Consider the following 22,314-nt stretch of genomic DNA (forward strand, 5'->3'; position numbering starts at 1 on the left):
GCCGGTCAGTAGCCAAACGTAGCGGTAACTGTCAATATCATATGTCATGTCACATCACTGATCAGCGACCACAGTATATACTCACAGGTAAGTGAGGTCAGGGATCTCTTAAAGTTTGCTTACTTTTTGTACTGTAGATAAAATATAATTATTTAAACGTAGTTAAAAAAAATCTAAAGCCTAGATCAATAAAATGTATTAAAAAAAAGTATTATTTGAATTTGTACGAATAAATGTGTGTCGAATATGAGCAAATAAAACTTGTTTAGTTCAACTTCATAGATATCAATTTAATTTTGATTTTTTTTTTAGCTTCATCATCTTAAGATTAATATTTTATTTATTGTTGTATCCTTTTTAACAATTAAATCGCAAATGTGTTATCAAATGCATATCAATTGTTATGCAATAAAAAATTGGCAATAAATCTGGCCATTCTTTGAATCGTAATTGTGAACATGGTTCACCACTAGTAAGTCACGTGACCAGCTTGCGTTTTGAGAGCGCATTCACAGGTATGGAAATTCGTAATTTTATTAGTAATCGCGTTGTATTACGGATAAAACAATAGCTTTAAGGTAATTTTTTAAGTCTAGGCTTGAAACTGTGTTAATGAGTGTATAATTAAGGTGTAAAATGGTGTCGTGCACGTTTATTTCGTTAACAAAGACTGTCATTTTGATACCAAGAAAGGTGCTTCAGGAATGGCGTCCCCCACATGTGCCGCCTATTGAATTTCGTCTCCTTTGGAACTTTGAGAAATTGATGACGTGAGCTCTCGTATACGTGCCAGTGTGCAAATGCACTAATATTGATTGTGTTCGATTAATATTCATCACACTAAAGAAATTCAAATTGGTTTCGCCCTTGCCACTTACAATGAATCATTGTCTCGATTTCAGCGAAAAGTAACGCAAAAATCTATTTTATTCGCACACTTAGGCAGGCTTATAGTGAATATTAATGGTGTAAAGATTTTCCCCTAAGTTTGAAACATTAATTAGACAATTATCCACCAAACTGTTTTGTTTATTTATTTTTCGATTACCGCTTTCCTACCGATTGGCGGTTCCTTCCGCGAAGTAGCTTTCAATTAACTGTTTGATGTATGATTTCGTTGTTTATATAACGCCTAGTATGAGATTATAATCAAAATATATTATATATCATTATTATTTCAATTTAAATATAAAAAAAAAAATATTCATTAAAACTATTTTTTTTTGTCATTAGTTGATTACGTTTGTTCTCAACTCAATTCTCAAGTATATATAGCATTCTATTTAGGTAACCATTTTAGAGTGAATAAACATACATCAGTGTTGATAATTCTTACTTCCATTAAATAAATCAATATTCTAATCAGAATTACAACTTGCATACTGGGCTTACTGCAAGAACTCATTAACTAAAAATTTTGTATGATATTTCAATATTTTAATTAGGATATACATCGGAAATTTAACTTACATATTAGACAATGAATATTGTTTAACTTTGTTTAAGTTTTGAGTCAATATGTTTTTCCTCTGTTTTGTAATGATATTTTTATTACATTTCCTAAAGTATCTCTTCTCCCACTGAGTGATTTAATTGATTCTTTTAGTAGTGAAGATATCTTTCTCTCTTTGAAATATTAATATATATAAACATTATAATAATATTTCAAAGAGAGAATATAGATAGATCATTTTAGATTTGCTGAAGAAGTCCAAATAATTTTATAACAATTGTTTGTAAAATAATTAATATTTTTTGCTAATGTTCTGTGTTTAACTCTGTTAAGCTTTATTCATTGGATGAAGAGTTAAATAATAGAATAAACATTAATATTTTATTGGTTAGATAAGTTTTTGTTATATTTAATAAATATTTTGATAAAATAAATTTTAATTTACTCAATTAAATGCACTTTAGTTACACCAATTCAATTTTAATAAATAGTCAATATCTTTTTCATTTTAGTATAATAATAATTAATTAAGTAAATTTTTTTATATCATTTCACTTTAAATTATATATTCACTGTAAAAATTAACAATTTTGCTTTTGTTCATAGCCTTGTAAAATAAATCAATAGTTTCAAGTACATAAATTCAAATGGATTGACTAAATCTCCTAATACAAATTTAAAAAATATGTTTAACATTATTTTTTCTCTTAGCTTACCAGTTTATTTTAACTTTAATATCTGTTGTACTCTAATAATGAATATATTAGCTTCATTAAAATTTGTCTGTTACTATGTGAGACATCCAAAGTATATATAAGAAATACAGTAGATACCTGTAATTCTGGAGTAAATAGGGTCTCATCCTGTTCTGTTAAGTGTATTTGTGTCATAAGATATAAATGTTTGGACTCGTAAATATATATTTTACGATACATAATGTATTTGTTGGTTTTTGACTTATGAACTGAGATAGCTCATAACATTAACAAAGCTAAACATTATCTTAAATAATGAAGAATAAAGATAATTATTAAATAATTTAAAAAAATTATACTTATTAATTTACATGTTAATTAAGTGTATGGATTCCTATCCATTCAGATTCTGGATTAGCAGTATTCCACTGTACTGATGATAATGATAGGTTGTTGATTTATCGGTCTTTCTGAAAATAATAAATAATTTAATAAGCCATATTCTAATCTATGTTAAAAGATTTGAATATATACCTCGTGTTGTTGTTTGATACAATAATGAATCTTCAAAATTCTATCTCAGAATTGCACTTTATGTGTTTGGTATAAACATTGGCATAAAATGGAACAATTTTAATGCTAAGAGCACTCGAACAGATCATGTATGTGTCTTTTTTTGGGTCCGAGAAATAAGTCTTTGATAATTGCATAATTTGACGTGGGTCTTGTTTATTGGCCAATTTTGAGGAAAATATTATATCGTAACAAGCTGTACATAGGAGCTGATAAAGTTCTAAGGGTATTTTAGCCAATCAACGGGTTGTTGTTAAGGTTTAAACTGAATATGTATAAGACTAGGAATCCACTTACCAGATCCATTTCAGAATGCCTTAAGTTCTGCTGTTCATTGAACCAACCAGATTAATTTTAGACACAAATGGTATTTAAAACGGCATCTAGTTTTTGACATCCACTGCACACACCATTCTTTCAATTTTAGTCTGTAATTAAACATTTAGTATTATCATATTAGTATAGTTTACAAATAATGTTATATGTTTTTTCTTTTTCATGTGTTTTTTTTTTTCTCTTTCCAGCTGCTTGTAAATAGAGGCTGTAAATATAGCAGATAAAGATGAGTTTGGGTGCGCGCGCCACCAAGGGTGGTGCGAAGAAGGACGGGAAACAGGACAAAGGCAAGGCCGCAGAAAAGCCTCAGCCTAAGGAAAAAACAAAACCACAGGTAACTTTTTTTATATAATTAATATATATGTATGTATTAGCAAAAATGTGTTTAGGTGTTGACAAACGAGATTTATTAATATTTAATATGTATATGGAATTATTAAAATATAATGTCACTGTTCTTAAAAATTATTTAAATATTATTGACGCGTATTAGCACGAGTTGCCTATTATGCCAAATGGCTAGCTTATAAGGCAGTATTTTGAAGCCCCGGATACGACATCCGAAAATCGGAACAATTAAGGCGGTTTAATATACTCGTGCTTCGGTAAGCACGTAAGTCTGCGGTCGTGTGTTGGATTGCTGTTCCAATCAGACAACTAAGTTAAGGGAATAGGGAGTGTATCTGTGTTTACGTTCTTGTGCACTATATTTCTTGGGCATTTGGTATAGTTTATATAATTAGGAGTGTTCGAAATTCAATCGAGAAATTATTTATACGAGATTAATATTATTTCGTTATATTTCGACACGTTATAAATTAGGATATGTTTAATTGTTTCAGGCAACCACAGAACAACTTCGTATGGCAAATATGATCGACTGCAAAAGCGAAGATCCGTCTGACGTACGAAGAATGGTGAGTTTTTGATTGTAATCGTTATCATTTCTAATTGGACATGGGAAAGTTCTTTATACAATAGAGGCCGTTTACCCGTTACATATTATTCGTGTTTAGTATAAAGACTAATTATACAGCGTGTATCAATAGTTTGATCTTATACAGGTGTATGAGTTTTAAATACTCTTGCTGGTATAGTGCTATAATGTAAGACTACCCACATATATATTTATAATAGTTTATAAATGCTGATGAATAACTTACATTATATATTAGTTATATCAAACTACGAACGAGAATCGGCGTGCTATTGTTTTAGTATCGGGGTTTTACTCAGTTTTTAAATATTTAATTAATCTTTTACGATTAATTTACTCAATCAAGTGAGTGTTAATATTATTTATGAAATAAACCACAAGAATTATCAACAATTATTTATATGAGTATTATATATACATACATAATCTTCAATAGTTTTTATTGTAGCACTAGTTGACAGCACATTGAAAGTGATGGAGTGTTTTATATTTCTTGTACTCCCAAGTTTTTCCTAAGAAACATTATGAGACATTTTGAATAATATTGAGATACAAATTAATATTTGTGTACGGTGTATTATTGAAGAGAAACAGTTGGCGCATAAGACGTTTCGGTTAGTGCATTGCTACTGTTGCCGACATCAGATACTTATCAATATATAATATAAATATGAGACCACCATTCCACTGAGATATAATAAGGGAGCTGAAATTAATAAAAAAAAAGTTTATTTCATAAATAACAAAATGTTTCCATTACATCATCTAGATCTCCCAATTAAGTGAAGTCTTTGGTTTATATAACCTAACTTTATAAATTAAAGAAATATTGTATTCCAAAAACAAAAGTGAAGCATGAAGTAAAGTATAAGAGCTGTGTATGAAATTTAAAAATAACGTTCATTTTATTACATCGGTGCCCCTTAAAGAAAATGATCGCAAGATTGTATAGAAATATAGACGAAAAATAAAATGGATGTTTAGTCCTTTGCTTAAATAATGTTTGTGCGGGAAATCGTCAATTTTCGTAAAATTGATGATATAAACCAGTGGCGGTCCAAGTCCGTCATAAACCCGGGGCGGCAAAGCAGAATGAGGCCCCGCAGCTTTTAAAGAAAATATTTTTACAAGATTTTTATTTAGGTTATATTTGTGGAATAAATAAGTGTTTATGTTAATTTGAAAAAGTCTTATCCGTTCACAAAAATTTCAGTACACTAATAAACTATTGAATATCAACGTAATTAAATTTTGTATATTTTAAATGAGGCCAATGTTTATTTCGACGTAAGTAGAATGCAGTGAATGAAAATGTAGGCATACAAGAGTGAATTATTTGCACTTCATTTATATAGGGATTCCTGGAGGAGTACCCGCTACAAAGACGGGGATTCCCCCAGCTTATTAGACGCGATTAGCGAAATTAGAGGAATATTAGTACTGCGTAAAAATTCTGTTTTGATCTTGATGAAATTATGTAGGTGCTAAGTACATTTTTAAAGTCTTGTTTAGGATTTGATCAGGAGAACGCGGATGCATTTGGGGCCCCCCAAGACTGGAGGCCCGGGGCGTCGCCCCTTCCGCCCCCCTGTTAGTTCGCATCTGACATAAACAATCACTAAAATAAACATTGCATTGCAATGCAGCAGTTTTTTTAATCTTGGCAAGTTTGTATCATGTTGCATGTGTATTACAATCTAAAAGATTGGCGCCCTAATTATAAGGAATTCTTTGGGTGTATTTTTGAGTTTTTAAACGATGATGATGATAAAATAAAACCCTTCCCGAAATGTTGTCCACTACACCCGAGCCCACTCGAGCATATAGAATATCCTCCCCTGATTACCGTTCATTGAAAAAAATAATTCTACACTATTTTCTAACTATTTTTACGGGTATTTCGTTTTTTTTTTTAAATTAGAGATTTATAAAAAATTTAAACAGCTCAGGGAATTTTCATATTCACTATATGATACTCTGTGACAATCTATGATAAGTGTACTTATTAAGATAAAATGAAGTACTCGACTCGCATCATATTGTGATATCTATGTTGTATTGTATATGTTAGAAGAAACAGTGTGATAATACCGCCTGTTGCACCTCATGTAACTTTTTGTTTCAATATTGTAATTTTTAGTTTTAAGTTTGGGTGCAATAAAGTATAAATAAATAAATAAATAATAGTAACAAATGACAACACAAAAGAAAAAATAGATTACATTAATAATTTTAATGAAATAAAAAAAAAAACTTATATTTGTTTGAGAAAATGTTAAAACAAAAGATACACAATCACTTATTCGAAATCACTCACTATGTTACCAACCAATTTCAAACCCAGTGGATAGCACACGTGGATTTTAACAGAACATCGTCGGTACAAATGGGCTAAGCGCTACTGATATTTCATGTGCATAATTTTTTTAAATTAGTTTTTGTTTAAAACACATAGAAATATTAATCATTCCTTATATCGCCAATGTGCCGATATACTTGATAACTAAGCTGTTATGCTCCTTGTGCCTGTATTACACGGGTTCATCTACCCTTCAAACCGGAATACAAAAATACTAGTGTTGTTTTTTCACTGTGTTTATAATTCATATCGTGCTCAAAGGTGAAGAAAAACATTGTGAGGAAACCTATATTTGTAAGACAAAATTCTGCCACATTTAGGAAGACTCTCGTTAAGGGAAGAAGATACCTTTGCCCAGAAGTGCGATAACTATGTTGTGTTATTGTTATTTGGCAAGAAAATGTGTCTTCTACATTATGGTTATACTAGTTTTTAGTACAATAATAAATAGCCTGTTTAAATGATAATTTATTTGTTAAAGGTTACCGAACTAATGGATATGACTCGACGTACCGAAGAGGAGGTTTGTTCAGCACTACATGACACCAACAACGACATGGCCGCCGCTTGCAACCTCCTGTACGAGGAGAGTCAGCGGATACAGGTATGTTTATTTTGTAAATATATAGGTTATAATTAAGGCAAAAAAAGTTGTATATTATTTTAAATGAACAGCTATATAAGCAATTAAAAATAAAGAGACAATATAGGCCTGACTTTATCTCTTTCCCTGTATCCAGCACTTTTAACCAAGCCATGCTGTTTTGGATACATTTGAAAATGGTATGTTTTATTGATTCATTAATTTTCTATATAAACTGTAGCTCATAAATATATAATAGTAGCCAGAAGAGCGCCCTATCGACGAGTTTATTTTCGATTGCTCAGGCTACGTGAAAATCGAATTAATCCTAAAATAAAATTCTATTCGATGGACACATGGAAGAAAATATTGCTATGACTAATTCTACTTCTACCACTGTATTATGTTCCCTACGAAAAATTGACAGACATATAATTTTAAAGTAGTCGGGGCCGCATGCGAATTAAATTAATCTTTATGTTTTGTTCGTTCAGGGCGAATGGCAGACCAGCGAGAAAAAGAAGAAAAAGCCGGCCGCCGCCGCCGGCAACGGAGACGTGGAGGCGCCGCGGGACGCCGCCCGCAGCCGCTCCGGGCCGCGCACACGTCCGTACCCGCTTACTGCCCCCACTGCCCCCTCTGCAGATACCGAGCTCCAGGGTTCGAATCCCGGCTCGAACGAAACAGAAGCTATTTTTTCAAGAAATACATAGTACCAGTTGTGTCGAACAGTCGGCACATCGGACTATCAGTGTGTAATCAATTTGCTCCTGTATGGCCATGGTCAGCCATGAGCAACGCCGGTTCAACCGGAAGCAACTACTCATTTTTTTATTTATAACCAGAATTTATACTAAAACGAAGAGCATGTTTACATGCATGTTATACATTTTACACACACACACACAAAGTCGCTATGACTTTCCATCGGGTTACGTCCCCGGGCGAATCAAAGGTAAAATAATATAGTTTGTATAGTAGACTGATCAAAGTCGTAAACGCAGGACGCGGCGAGGGCGAGGGCGGGGCGGCGCGCGGGCGCGGCGCGGGGCGCGGGCGGGGCGGCGCGCGCGGCGGGCGCGGCGCGGGGCGGGGCGCGCGGCGGGGGGCGCCGGCCCGCGCGCACGCGCCGCGCAACGACGCCGACTGGCCGCACGCGCCCGACACCGGTCGGTATATTTTTATTCAATAAATAACGGGGACGTACTGATTATGTTCTTGATTGTTTTTTTTTTTACTAAGTTACTAAGTCGTAAAAGTTACCAAGTGAATCTCCCGTCTTGGTGGTCTGGTGGCTAGATATGAGACGAATGAACGAAATACGGCGAATGCTATTCACCATATATTTTATTGGCTTGCTTTGCTTTACTCGCATATATTTTTTTCGAAATCAACATTCATCTCAGCCACCATCCACTCGTCAGTTAATTATTTTAAATATAAAGTAAGCCAAGGTTTTGAAAAAAGAAATTTGTCGTCAGCGAATAAAACGTATTATTTTTGTTTTATTACGACTAGATTAATTTTACCGAATCAATTATTTTCAGGTGGCAACATCGACTCATTTCCTACCACAGAAGACTGGGACAATGAGGAATGGTCTGGCTCTCTTTCAGACACTAAGGTACTAAAAATAGTAAAAACGTATTCTAAAATTCACGAATAGTATGTGATTTATTTATTGAAGTTACAAAATTATTTGACTCAATTTTTTCAAAATATGTTATATATCGTGTCGCAGGTGTTCACGCCGAGCGTGAACACGCAGAGCGCTGGCAGTGACGCGGACGGCACGGCTGCGCAGCCGCCCGCTACAGTAAGTCGCCTGGTGTCATATACATATGCTACATTCCAACCATAACAGGAGAAAAGGCAAATAAACAACATTTGAGAGCAAATTGACGCGAAATCATCGGTCGAGTGCTTGATTAGTTTATGATATATTCACTATGCGAAAAATGGCGTTTTGAACGTCGACGAAACTGTTATCGGAATTTTCGAATAAAATTCAAGTGGATGTAAGTACTGAGTGTAATAGTATTATAAATAAAGTTATATCGATCATAAATATATATCTTAGTAGTGCAATATATATCTTAGTAATATATCTGAAATATTAGCAAATTGCATGAAATACGTAAATGTAAGGTTTGTTTATCTATTTCTATTTCCATTGGAATAGAGAGTACATACTCAGCAATTGCTTACTCTTCCAAATTTAACAAAAGTAATTAAATGCTCAAATACTTCTATGAATGTCAAGTCTCTTTTTTTATTAGAAATACATTCATTAATTGAGAGTAATTTTGAACATTCAGCTGCGACAAATTTTTCATTATTTAAGTGAATATTGACTTATATGTGGTGAAAAATTAGCACAAATATTGCATATTAGCTAACAGGTAGCTACCTGTCCTAACTTCTGTATGGTAAAATAAGGTTTAATTTAATAATATTTTTTAATCAGCGAGACATAAATATTCGCCCGTGCTAATGTATCACACATTACACGCTGCGTTTATTTAAATACCTCGTAATATTACTGAAACTACAATTCTTATAATAATAATTTAGTAATTTATTTACATGTAATAACTTTGCAGACTCAATAATAGTTAAGTTAATATAATATTGTTGCAGGAGGACTGGGAGTGTCCTGCCGAGACGAACGGGCCGCGGGAGGCACACATCCCAACTTACACGTACCACAACACACAGCAGCACATCCCGGTAAGATTATTAATGTATATTCGTTTTAAATAAGCCATGTCGGAGATTGGTCAGAAATAAAGGTCTACTTTTTCGGACGACTGTGTGAGCGTAGCGCGCGTATCGTGCATAATGAGATAGCATTTTAAAAAAATCACTATACAGAGAATTTAAATACTTAAATAGTCCAACAAATGTTGCAAATCATATCAAGTCAGTAATTGAGGGTATTACTGTGTAATTATATCGTACGAAACGGAGGTTTTTGTGATGTATCCTTGAGTGGACAGAACCAAAACTATGAGAAAATCCTTTTGCATTCAGTTTTACTCGGTACCTTTCACGACTCAGTCTAGATGCACCGAAATGAAGTTAGCATTTTAACTTGACTGGATACGACTGATTTTGATTAAATTTGTGTGTGTGAAATTACTAAACACACACCACTCAACGAATTAAATAATAGAAATTTGAATGTAGAAGCAATGGGAAAAGTTATTAATAAATTGTACTAGAACAGCAACTATCCATCTTTAAGATTTACATAAATCTTTATTTAAAAACTGAATATGTTCATTAAAATATTCAACGAAATAAATTCTGAATATGAGGCGAGAAATCAACGAGCCCCCCTCAGTAGCAAGTTTTTCAAGTAATGTCGGATATATATTATTTAAATATTTACTAAAATGTTAGTTAGTAGTAGAGGCGATAAGACTCGTCGGCAAACTTATAAATTTGAAATATAAAATTAAAAATATATGTGTGCAGCAATTGAGCGCTAGCAGCGCGCCGCCGCCCAAGAGCGAGCCCGACACCTACCACGCGCAGCACCACCAGGTATGTCGCTCGGTACTCCACTGCGACTACGCTTTGCAAACACAGTCCTCGCCACCCCTTGTAGCTTAGTAGATTATTATTAATGGCTCCGATGTATTTAAAAGTAGTACGGAAATTAAAAAAATGTTGAATCACGATACTTAAGCTTACATATTCTATATTCATAGTATGTAGTTTGCTTTGTGTTGAATTGCTTGAACCGCAATACTTGACGTCTATTATAATAAAAAATGTGTATATATTTGTGTTTCCAGCCGATGGGTATGTCTGGCAGCCTCAGCGCGGCGCAGTCGCAGTACTTGTCGCAGCTCACGCAGCAGGCGCAGAGGCACGACGCCAGTAAGTACACGTGTACATAGTCGATACCAATGTTGATGGACATGTGTATTGTCAGACGGTAGACTTAAGATACATATTCTAGTATTCATTATTTTGTCAATCTTTGGACTTACGTTCTTATTTTCCCTCGAGCGTTCAAATATTTGTCACTATTTCGTGTTACTTTTTGAAGATCTCTTACTTTTTATAATACAATATAATTTAATTGTGTTAATACATTTCCAAATTTGTTTGGAATCATGTTTACAATTGCATATTTTTTTTTGTCCAGATACATTCAAAAATAATCTACTACCTACTATCAAAAATGATATAAAGTATTAAATGCTGATTACTGGAATAAATTAATGTCTATATTTGTATGAAATGTATTGTCCATCAAAGTTAATAAGTTGTGTTATTTCAGGTGTTTACACGAGCAACTACGGCGTGTACGGCGACATGTCCACACAGCGCAAGACGCAGCGAGTGCGAGTACCGCCGCCATCTAAGGTTCGAATCGACCGTTACGACTATTGACGTTATCGCGCTGCCGGGCACACGCCGGTAGACGACGAAAGAGACGAACTATTCATCCAAGAAACTCAATTTATATTTTGAATGACGATATACTTAAAATAATAACTTAGACAATTATCTATTAACAACGGAATAAAGTAACCGTTCTATTGACATAAACATGAACACGGCGTATACGCGTCACGCGTCCGCAGATCCCGTCGTCGGCGGTGGAGATGCCGGGCGGGCCGGAGAGCGGCGGCGGCATGTTCCTGGACGTGCAGTTCGGCGCGCTGGAGTCGGACGCGCTGCACGACGCGCCCGCCGCCAGCCCGCACGCCGCGCCGCCCGCGCCGCCCGCGCCCGCGCCGCCCGCCGCGCCGCCCGCGCCGCCCAAGGTGCCGACCCGCTTCTCGTACGGTGCTCGTGTTGTAATGACCTTCTATAATAACTCCTTTGTAAACGTAGCAGGTAACACAAGCAGAGACGCAGCCAGTGTCATCGAGTCATGAAACGACGACAGAGGCACCGAGCAACAGTTACCCCAACACAAACAGTATGGTGAGTATGATTACACAATAATAATAACAACATAATGAAGAATATATGACATTTGTAATGTTATATGTTTATATACAAGTATTGAATTATTATAATTAGTTTAGATCACTGAATAAAATACATTTTTATTTTTTGTACGTCATATGACATTATAAACATTATTTATTTGGATATAAATACAGAATCTTGTTCAACAGCTAAGTGAAAGCTTATCGGTAGCAGAAACGACGCCCGTGAGTCAACCCGTCACGACAGAATCTGCAGTCACAAACAGTACATGTAAATATATTTTGATATTATACAGGATCATACAATACATACGACTTAACTGAACACCTCTCTGAAGTGCCCTCACACCTCCTGCGCCCCGCGCGAGTACTCTGCACTCGAAACCGATAGCATATTTGATACCGTTGCGTCTACAGCGTCATCAGCGCGAAAGGACTAGTTAAGTCATATGCGTTGTACACATCTGTGTTTACTTACGAAACGACGATATAGGACAGCTATGGCAACAATTGCGACCTCCGTACATTCATTTTGTCTGTGATTTTATTGTACTACATTGTAGTACAAACTCGATCGACGTTTGATCGATTATTTCTGAAGACTAGAAAGGGACTAAGAGGGTATTCATAAATCCTTCCCCATGATAACTACAGGTGTGTCATTTACATTACATTTGCCTGGTGATAGATCAAACGGTCTTAAAATGAAACCTCAAACAAATATTTTTATGTAATATAAATATATAATGTAGTATAAAGACGATCATAAGCTCCATTTAGTAAACAAGGACCGTTGCGTTGCAGCCCTAGACAAGCTGTCGGCGTCGATGAAGCAGCTGGGCGTGGCGGGCACGGCGAGCGCGGCGGACACGGCCCCGCCGCAGCCGCACCACCACTACGCGCACCACAGGCCTAAGGTGAACACAACTCTTCCTTTTAGGGAAACCTCCAAAAGTACCGATAAATTTATTCTTCGTTAGAATATTTCAACGTTTAAGTTAATAAAAGTAAATCAAATTAAAATAAAAAATAAACTCTACAAACAAACTATCCTCGTCGAACATGACCTCATGTATACAATTTTTAAATTTCTATCAATGGGATGATCATATTATAAAATTGTCAACCAAATTCCGTGAACTTGTTAGCAAACGATTTCGACATACAGCTGATAATATAAAGCAACAATGGTTTCCTGCAGACGGTGGGTCAGCAAAACGTGTACGCCCATCATGCAGTGTCGCATCACCCGCCCGTGTACGGAGCTAATGTTTACGCGCAACAGGTAATATATACTTGCAGTCATATGTTATATAATATAAAATAAAATAACATATTTATATAGTAAATTTGGACCACTTACTGTCATAGGGTCAGTGTCATTTAACCTGTGTCCGGTTCGTGTGCTGTAGAACAATTTGGTACAATTTTCATATTTCCTAATTTGAGTGAAATCTTGTTAAAAATAAATGCAGATATTTATTTATTCTCGTACAGATAGAAAAAGAGTTGAATTAACTTGTAAATTATTGGTCTCAAAGATAATGTTTGGTTGGTCCAATATTAATGGCCAGTTTTATTGCATACATAGAACCTAATATGTATCGACTTGTGATTTTATTTTATTTTTAATTATAATATATTTTATTTTTATTATTTTTGTAATAGAGATAAAATAGTATAGCTAACGCTCGGAGCTAGAGCGATTCGACTTTTTTTGTCGACATCGGTGTAAAACCCGAGCTAGATAACCCGGCTTTATGTGTCGTTCTATCAAATTTACTTGGTCGGGCGATGCTTTGAAAGTCATACATTTTAAACGATATTTATAATTTGCGAACATAATTATAGAAGAAAAATATCTAGTAATAATAAAAGCAGTTGAAAATGATAATCTTACTCTGTATATTGTTTAATAAAGGTGAATTCCACTAACGCCTCGCTGACGGGCGCGTCCCTGGCGAGTGCGTACCCCTCCAGCGTCACGCTCACACAGTACCAGCCCATCATCAACTCGTACCAGGTTAGACGAATGCGGCTAATAAATTTTCTTGCACTTTCTGTTCCAAATAACGAATTTGAGACTTGTTCCCAGAACATGTTCAGATCCGCGGAATAATAGTCTCAATATAAATGAAATAAAAGCTTGTAAATGTCCTGTTCGGGCCGCCATACCGCCACACTAACGCCGCTCGTATCGCAGCAAACGCCCGCGTCGTCGGCGGTGTCGGGCGTGTCGGCGGCGTACGGCGGCAGCGCGCTGTACACGGCGGCGCCGTACTCCGCGCACCCCGCGCCCTACCACCACCCGCCCAAGCACCACAAGGACGCGCAGCCGCAGTACGACAGCTCGGTGGCGTCCAGCAACAGCCTGACGAGCACGTCCACCACGCAGACGTCCACGGCCAAAGTCACGACGACGACGGTGAGCGGCGCGGTGAACTCGGGCGCCGTGTCGTCGGCGGGCAGCACGGCGGGCGCCACGGGCGTCGGCGCGGGCGCTACGGGCGCGGCCGGCTACGCGGGCGGCGCGCTCTACGGCGGCGCCTACGCCTACGACGAGCAGCTCATGAGGAGTGGCCTGCCGCATCACATGGTGAGGGCACTAGTTATTTAAATATATAATATTTACACGTAGTGTTAGGTACATAAAATTTAACGAGTCTAATCTCCATTCATCACATTTCAAATTACGACATTGATATTTGTGTCACAACAAATCATTAAAGTGATAATTATACCTTTGCGAATAATAATCGATAAAGGTCATACTGGGCCATGTAGCTTAAAATTTTTATCAAACCATAATTCAAATAAATGTATCTTGCTTATAGTTGCTGTATTTCGTTAAACATTTTTGTAATATATATATCTTAATATTTATTGGAAGGATTATTTGCAGGGTGGATACTATGAAGTTGGTTACGGCGCGAGGGAAGGCACGTTCGGATTAGGAGCTGGCGAGAGGTTCGGCAGAACAGACGCAGCGTCGCCTCAACAGGTGAGACAAATTTAAACTTAATCTCATCGAACAATAGAATTCAAATGATCATAAATATTTTATCATTTTATTATCCACGATTATATCGTGATAAAATGGAGTAATAGAATCTTTTCTGATATGAAACATAAACTGCAGGTCCCTGCCGCGTTACCACCAGGCTATGCATACTTCTACCAACCACCACCTACAACGTACCAATATGGTGTCTATCCCACGGTGAGTTTCACTATCGACAGAGTAATATTATCGAGTTTAATGTTTTGTTCTTACCCAACTCATATATACATTGAATTTCAGTACGGCGGTGGTTCGAGCGTAGGTGGTGTAGGTGGAGTGGGAGGAGTCGGTGGGGTGGGAGGAGTTGGAGGAGTGGGTGTGTCCGGCGGTGGTAAAGTGTCGGCGTACTCGCAGCAGCAGCAGCCGCCCTACGACGCGCAAGACTCTTACAAACCTGGTGCGCACATCGCCCTTACTCATGTCTTACTAACTGACTGTTTAGACGTTGTTATAACCTTCTAGGCAAATCTTGCGATAGTAAAGAAACTATTTCATTTAAATTACGGTGAATTTATCTTGCTCTCAATTCTGTGGGTATGTGATTTTTTTTAACTTAAATAATGATCAATTAGTGGTAACGTTTTAAATGGTTTGTTATTTTAAATCGTGAAAAGGAAATAATATATATTTAATATAATTCCATAACTATGTAAGTAACTGTCCAACAGGTGGCCCCTACACTGGGAGCGCTAGCAAGTCAGCCGCCGGAGCGACCGCGGAGTTGACCAGCGCCATGTACGGGAAAGCGCATGTCGCGCTCAACAAGGTCAATGTGAGTAACCCATTTCATTAAGATCTCCATACAAATTGTAGATTAACACCAATATATATGTACGTTGGACGTACGTATACAGATTGGTAAAGCACGAGATAATAAAATTATAATTAACTTCAATTCCTTCAATATGATATGATTTTTCGACTACTGTAAGAAACTACGACATTTGCTGAAGTAGTCCTTCCAAATAATGCCGTCACACGTCATATTCGTCATGACGTCACTCACTCGTCCCGCCGTGTCTTGCAGAGCTACGAGAAGGCCGGCTTCCATAGCGGCACCCCGCCACCCTTCGGCGCCGGCTCGCACCTGTACATCCCCGCGCCGCCCCACCACCACCCGCACCACCACGCGCCGCAGCAGCACCAGGTACCACCGCCACTGCCGCCACCCGCGACGCGACACACTTAGACAGCACCATTACCTAACAGCTATTACACACGCAAACACATACAACAGTACGTATATTGGGTGATGAAGATAAGAGTGCATGAGACTTACACTAATATACAGGGTTATTGGTAATTCGACGTATTGCCGTTAGGAGGTGATAGGGGTGACTATTTGCGATAATTTTAACCCCCATATGCATAATGCAAAAGTGAACCATTTTTGAATTCGGTCATGTTCGAATATGAATTTCCACCAGCGTCCTTTCTGATCATTTTATTGCTTTGAAATAAATTCCTAGTTGTTATACATTTTCGGAAAGCTAAGTAAACGGATATGTTTTTAAAATAATCTGCAGAACAAGTTTCATAATGATTTTTTTTGATTTTCAGGCATATTTGAGGGAAAAAATAAAAAAAATATTGAAATAATATCGTTTTCCGTCTCGCATTTTTAAATTTGGACCGATAATTATTGTTTAAATATTGAAATATATCCTGTGTTCAATCGTTTTTATAAATCTGAAGAAAAAAAGTAGATTTTAATCGAAACTTTTTTTTTAAATAAATTTTTGAAGTTGCAATTTTGACTTATTTTGAAAAAATCTAAAAAACGTGATAACTCAAAAATGGTTCACTTTTGCATCATGCTAATGGGGGTTAAAATTATCGCAGATAGTCACCCCTATCACCTCCTAACGGCAATACGTCGAATTACCAATAACCCTGTATATTATACTAATAGCAACACATGTACACTGTCTACTTCCATCGCATTAAACAGACACTGACATGGACATTTATAAATATTCTATGCTTAGAGCATAAGTAAATCCACATTGACAAGCCTAATTAGTTACTTAACTTTTACCTCATGTTCAAACGCTAATGCGCTTGCAAGTAGCTCGTATTGAGATCTGACATATGGGCAGAGCTTAAAAACATATACTCAAAGACTATTTTTATAATATTTGGAATTCAAGTAACATCAGCTCTAAAATCAGCATTAAAACGCTGTATGATACTATTTTGTTACCAATCCGACCTGCCTGTATCACCAAGTATAAAATTGAATCAGCGTCAAATTATTTTTAAAGAGTACTGCAGATTTTTATTACTTTTGATTTTTCAACTGCTTAGTAATCGAGGGGTCTAACTTGGCTTAGCCGGTCTGTGTAATTAGCATTGAGGGTTATCATTACAAGTTTAAGTACCCAGTCTTTCCTTACCGGTTAATTACGTTACTGAGTTTCTTCCCGATTCTTCTCGGTAGAGTCTACATTCCGAACCGGTGGTAGCTTCACTTAATATAGTTTTGTAAAATGACGATGTTAAAAAATACTTGTAAAAGCCTACTTGAATAAAGTATATATTGTTTTTTTTTTGCTCGGTCAGATATAACTATTTTTGAAAATACTTTCTATTTGTGCCACCAGATGTCATGCTTCCATCTGTCAGGTGCCAATATAGACATTGAACTTTTGGTGAATATGCTATTTAATAGAGAAATTAGGTCATTTATAATTTCAACTACTTTAATTTTAACATGTTTATAATAAATTTCTTTGGCCGTTGTTTGTGATAGTGGAAATGTGAAACTGAATTTTAAGTAATTACTTTATGAGTTATTTAAATTAAAAAAAAAGAATGTGACTAAGGATTGGGTGCCAATGAAAAAGAAGGAAAAAAACTCGTGGTATATTGAGAAAAAAATATTAAAAAATAAAAAAAATGATTTATGGTTTGACATGTATTCCATTGTAAATGATATAACCACTATTTCATTACAGTTTTTACGCTTGTAACTACATAGCCTCAAAACATGATGAAACATCGAGCTAGCGTTTGAAAAACACATTTTTTTTATAATACATTGCATGGGATTTTTACATAGAGGAGGAGTTTATTTTAATTTGTTATATTCTTAGAGTTTGCTTTCGTTTGTAGATGGATGGTCGGGTGAACAGTAGTCATAATAGGCGGGTAAGTTATAAATATATGTTTATTTTGCGATGTCTGTCCGTGCACTGTGTGTTGTCTTATTATATAATTATATGTTCGTGTTACCCGCCTTAATCCTATATTGCATGAAATATATCTATATATACATATATACAACCTGGTCATAATATCTGTGCACCCGCCGTCGATGAGTTCATACTGCTAGGCGTTCGGTGACTAACCAGTACGATGTGAAAAACAATCATCAATAGGAATATTAAGTTTCATGTTATTATAATATTAAAAAATATCACAGACAAATATAATAAGATACATTAATTGTCGTAAATTATAGCTATAATTTTATTTTGGCCAATTTTACATTAATAAATATATAATTATATATCAAGCTACTATTAATAAAGAAATAAATAGATAAAATCTATTGCTGACTGGTTCTTGTCGAAACCCATCTAGTGGAACATTTAGGAATTAAATCGGTTTCAAAGTTATTATACAGCTTTATTGAACCTGCACAGCTACAGAAACGGCTTAAAGATTGAAAACTAGGGCGAGTACGAGGTGGTGAAGGGGGAAGCGAGAGGGTTTCTTATTCCAGCGAGGTGCTTAGATATTATGATCGTTTAGTTATTATATTATGTATAGTCCATTTCAGTAGAAGTTGTTAAAATATTTAAAAAAATATTGTAAGAGTTTTTATTTGAGAGTTATTTAAATGATTACTTTTTCCAATCGGAAGAAAAATGATGTCTTTGTTTTTATTTATTTATCACAAGGAATTTGAAAAAGCAAATGTTGATAGATATACAGCCAAGTTTATTTTTTAAATTATTTTAATATTTTTTGTTTCCTGCAACTTCTATTGGAACAGTCTGTTGGCTGATATATCTTGTATACTATGCAGTTTACTAATAATCTGCTTCCTGCTTACTCTTGTGTCTGATATTTATTTATTATTCATACATATAATTTATTCGAGCATTTAAAAAAGTTTTTAATGCAATTAACTTACGAGGATTGACGTGTAAACTAGTCTTACGCTTCTTACTGTGTACAGAGTGCCAACGCAAGATGTTTACGCATCAAAAATAAGGTTTAATATATTTTATATTTAATAATAATAATAGTATGTAACATCTATATACCCAATAATCTATATATATATTCGGATTCGAATGTTGCTGTTGTAAGAATCGTTTCAGCTTGTGTGTTATACTTGCGTTGTCTAAAAAATATATAAGTCTCTGTCGTAGCGCTATATAACTCCTATTTATGTGAAATGCTTCTGTCGTAATTATCTCGTAAACTATATTGATGTACTGTTTGTAGGAGACTGGTTGCGAAATTATTATTCTACTGGTAATATGTAATCTGTGCGTAGGTAATGTTGTCGTTTAGGTAATAATATTACATATGCGTGGAATGATATACATATATGTAGAAACCGGCAAACATCTTGAACTGACTTCAGTGAACCTTTTTTTCTAGCTATGTTTGTTCATTGCGCGATTGTTTTAATTGGATGGTCGACAATTTCTTTACTGAACTATATTTTGTAAGTGTACATTGTATTTTAATGGCAGGAGGTGTAAAAATAGACAGACCTTAAATGTATACGTTCTATGTAATTATTTGTGTCTGTGCATATGCAATACAAACACTTCTCGATTAATATATCTTTATTTATACATTAAAATTCCGATAACCATTTACTTGGGAGGTCATTTTAATTTTCGACCAATAGTCTTGTCAATTCAAGGTCCGAGTCGTTTAATATCTTAACTTCTGCCGTTGGAATCGGCCACGCGGGCGAACCTTCCCCCACCACACCGAAAAATATTCAAGATGCATGCCGGGCATCTAAAGGAGACGAATCCGCCACGCACAGGCCGTCGTAACCGCGTCGTGTTGTTGCAGGAGAGCGCGTCGGCGGGCCGCTCGGGCGCCGCCAAGCCGGCCGCCAGCAAGCCCACCTACTCGCAGTCCTACTGGGCGCCCAACTAGCTCACCCGGTACGCCTCGTGGCATCGCTTGGGAAAGCCATCGCTGCGGTTAAATTAAAACTTTTAATCGTTACTTGTGCTCTACAGGCTCTCAACACACAAGATAAACACGTGTACATAGAAGGCGACCGCTCCCCTCCCGACTCACGCACTCCGGACACGCCGGCCGCGCCGGCCGCTCCGGACGCGCCGGACCCGGGACGCGTCGCCGGCGTACGCGCACTGTCACGTGTAACGTGTAATCATGTCATTCGTTGCGTTGTCGTCGCGTGCACACGAGAAACACTTGTTGATATATATTTGCAGATTTTAAGCTTCGAATTACGCGCTCACTCGTATCCGATCGCTTCTAGACGATCAACTCGTCGAGGTGACTCCTGCGGCCTTCCTGCGCGTTTCTAATGTGTCAATTTGTATGGAAATATTTAAAAGTAAAATAATTGATAGTGTATAGTGTCGATTTGTAAATGCTCTCCTAAAATAAAACGTAAAGCGAACGCCGTGGGCGCGTAATTCCCCGCGGGCTCGTGCGGCGCGAGTGCGAGCGGCGCGGTCGGCGCGACGAGTGTACGCAACCGGCCCTCTTCATTTTGTTATGTGCGTGATATATTATATATACATTATTACTACATAAAACAGACAGTACGTGTATCTATTAAAACGTGTAACTGATATTGTAAAATAAAATGAAAGGTAATTGAATGAAAAGGTAATCTATGTTAATAAAATGTTTCTTTTGAAATTCCTAGTGTATTTAAGCTTCGGGACGCAGCGTTTTTAGTAATAACATTATGAAAATACAGCGTTTTAACGCGAGATTAGGTTAGTTAGCTATTATTCGGGTTATTTTTACGGCGAGCACACACTATGGGGCCAATTTGTACGTCTCGTGTTCCTGTCCTCTGCGCTCACAGTGTGTCCGCGCCTTTCGTCCCGCCGCGTTCCGATGCGCGTCTCATTTATGCGTAAGTCCGCTCCGTTAGGTTACATTTTTTTTTAAAATAAATTAACAGTAGTGCTACATTTATCTTTATATATAAAATATGTATATGTATGTAAGCGTTTGGTGCGCTATGCGCGCCGAAACTTTTGTATTTAGTTGTCATACTTTTTGTAATTACATATTATTATTAAAAAAATAAATAAATGGACGTTGTAGTTGGTAATGTAACAATCGTATTATAATAGTCGAGGTCTTTTTTATTGTGAAAGAATGTCGAGATGATCTCGCAGGCATTTGAAACTATGAGGGAATACACATATTGGAACATGAGGTGTTTTTTATTACTTTAAATGGGGTAAATATTCGTGGACCTCAATAAACTTATAATCAATTCCGACCACAAGAGAACAAAAGCCAAATAAACAACATTTGACATCGAATTGACGCCATATCATTGGTGAGAGCTTTGAATAATCTATAAGTATTCATTGGATATTTGCCAAAAAAATTGGCATTTCCATCGTCGACGAAACTGTTATCGGAACTTTGGAGGTAAGATTAAAATGGGTATAATCCTTCGATTGGAATAGACTATATATATTACGAGCTGCCCGTCCCAACTTCATGGTAATAATATTATTTTTTCGTTTAAAAACTACCCTGGATACCTGATAGTAGCGACATCTATCATATCTAATCTAAGTCACCCAACGACCCATTCAAATTAAAATCGTTTAGGGGGAGTTCATTGATATTCTATTCATTGATATCATGTGCACAAGGATGATTCTACCGCCAAACAACAGTACTCAGCATTGTTGTGTTCCGGTTTCAAGGGTGAGTGAGCCAGTGTAACTACAGGCACAAGGGACATAGAGCTTAGTTCCCAAGGTTGGTGGCGTATTAGCGATGTAAGGAATGGATAATATTTCTTACGGCGCTATTGTCTATGGGCGGTGGTGACCACTTACCATCTGGTGGTCCATACGTCCGCCAACCATTACAATCTTTACCATAGGGCACATGGGGCACGTGCCCAGGGCCCCCATCCTGAGAGGGCCCCGAAGAACCAACAATTTCCTTCACACGTTTTTGATGTATATATTCGAAAGTGATATATTTGTAAGAAATAGCTAAAATAATTATCAAAAAGCTATAAAATAGCCATAAGATTGTACAGCCAATCAGATTCCTACGAATTTACGAAAATTACCGCACCGTTTATTGGAAACTATACTTAAGGCCTGGCCATAAGCAAATTATTGGTACACGGTAGTAAATATCTAC

General features: G+C 36.4%; 1 protein-coding gene across 5 annotated transcripts; it reads left to right on the top strand.

The window, feature by feature from the left end:
- Positions 1-430: 430 nt before the first annotated feature.
- On the top strand, positions 431-21,357 carry LOC113397674 (protein lingerer-like). Of its 5 annotated transcripts, none has more exons than XM_064218595.1 (27): positions 431-515; positions 3,246-3,391; positions 3,900-3,974; positions 6,835-6,957; positions 7,431-7,542; positions 7,941-8,105; positions 8,484-8,560; positions 8,678-8,752; positions 9,577-9,666; positions 10,417-10,485; positions 10,740-10,824; positions 11,231-11,316; positions 11,538-11,720; positions 11,791-11,883; positions 12,081-12,162; positions 12,696-12,808; positions 13,093-13,176; positions 13,813-13,914; positions 14,095-14,487; positions 14,794-14,892; positions 15,031-15,111; positions 15,193-15,349; positions 15,621-15,724; positions 15,980-16,099; positions 18,067-18,102; positions 19,999-20,093; positions 20,172-21,357. In XM_064218595.1, the coding sequence occupies exons 2-26, from the start codon at positions 3,284-3,286 to the stop codon at positions 20,083-20,085; spliced, it is 2,799 nt and encodes a 932-aa protein (XP_064074665.1). In that variant the 5' UTR covers positions 431-515; positions 3,246-3,283; the 3' UTR covers positions 20,086-20,093; positions 20,172-21,357. The 5 variants fall into 5 exon arrangements, with proteins under 5 accessions (XP_064074665.1, XP_064074667.1, XP_064074668.1 ...); XM_064218597.1 differs by having other exon boundaries at positions 11,794-11,883; XM_064218596.1 differs by having other exon boundaries at positions 495-578.
- The last annotated feature ends 957 nt before the right edge of the window (positions 21,358-22,314 follow it).

Source organism: Vanessa tameamea, chromosome 23, assembly GCF_037043105.1.
Source record: "Vanessa tameamea isolate UH-Manoa-2023 chromosome 23, ilVanTame1 primary haplotype, whole genome shotgun sequence".
NCBI lineage: Eukaryota > Metazoa > Arthropoda > Insecta > Lepidoptera > Nymphalidae > Vanessa > Vanessa tameamea.

Bases quoted from the DNA above. Each gene is read 5' to 3' on its own strand.
- LOC113397674 (XM_064218595.1), top strand. From the start codon at position 3,284: ATGAGTTTGGGTGCGCGCGCCACCAAGGGTGGTGCGAAGAAGGACGGG. The intron at 10,825-11,230 runs GTAAGTACACGT...GTGTTATTTCAG, and splicing joins GGCGCAGAGGCACGACGCCA to GTGTTTACACGAGCAACTAC. The intron at 13,177-13,812 runs GTAATATATACT...TGTTTAATAAAG, and splicing joins CTAATGTTTACGCGCAACAG to GTGAATTCCACTAACGCCTC.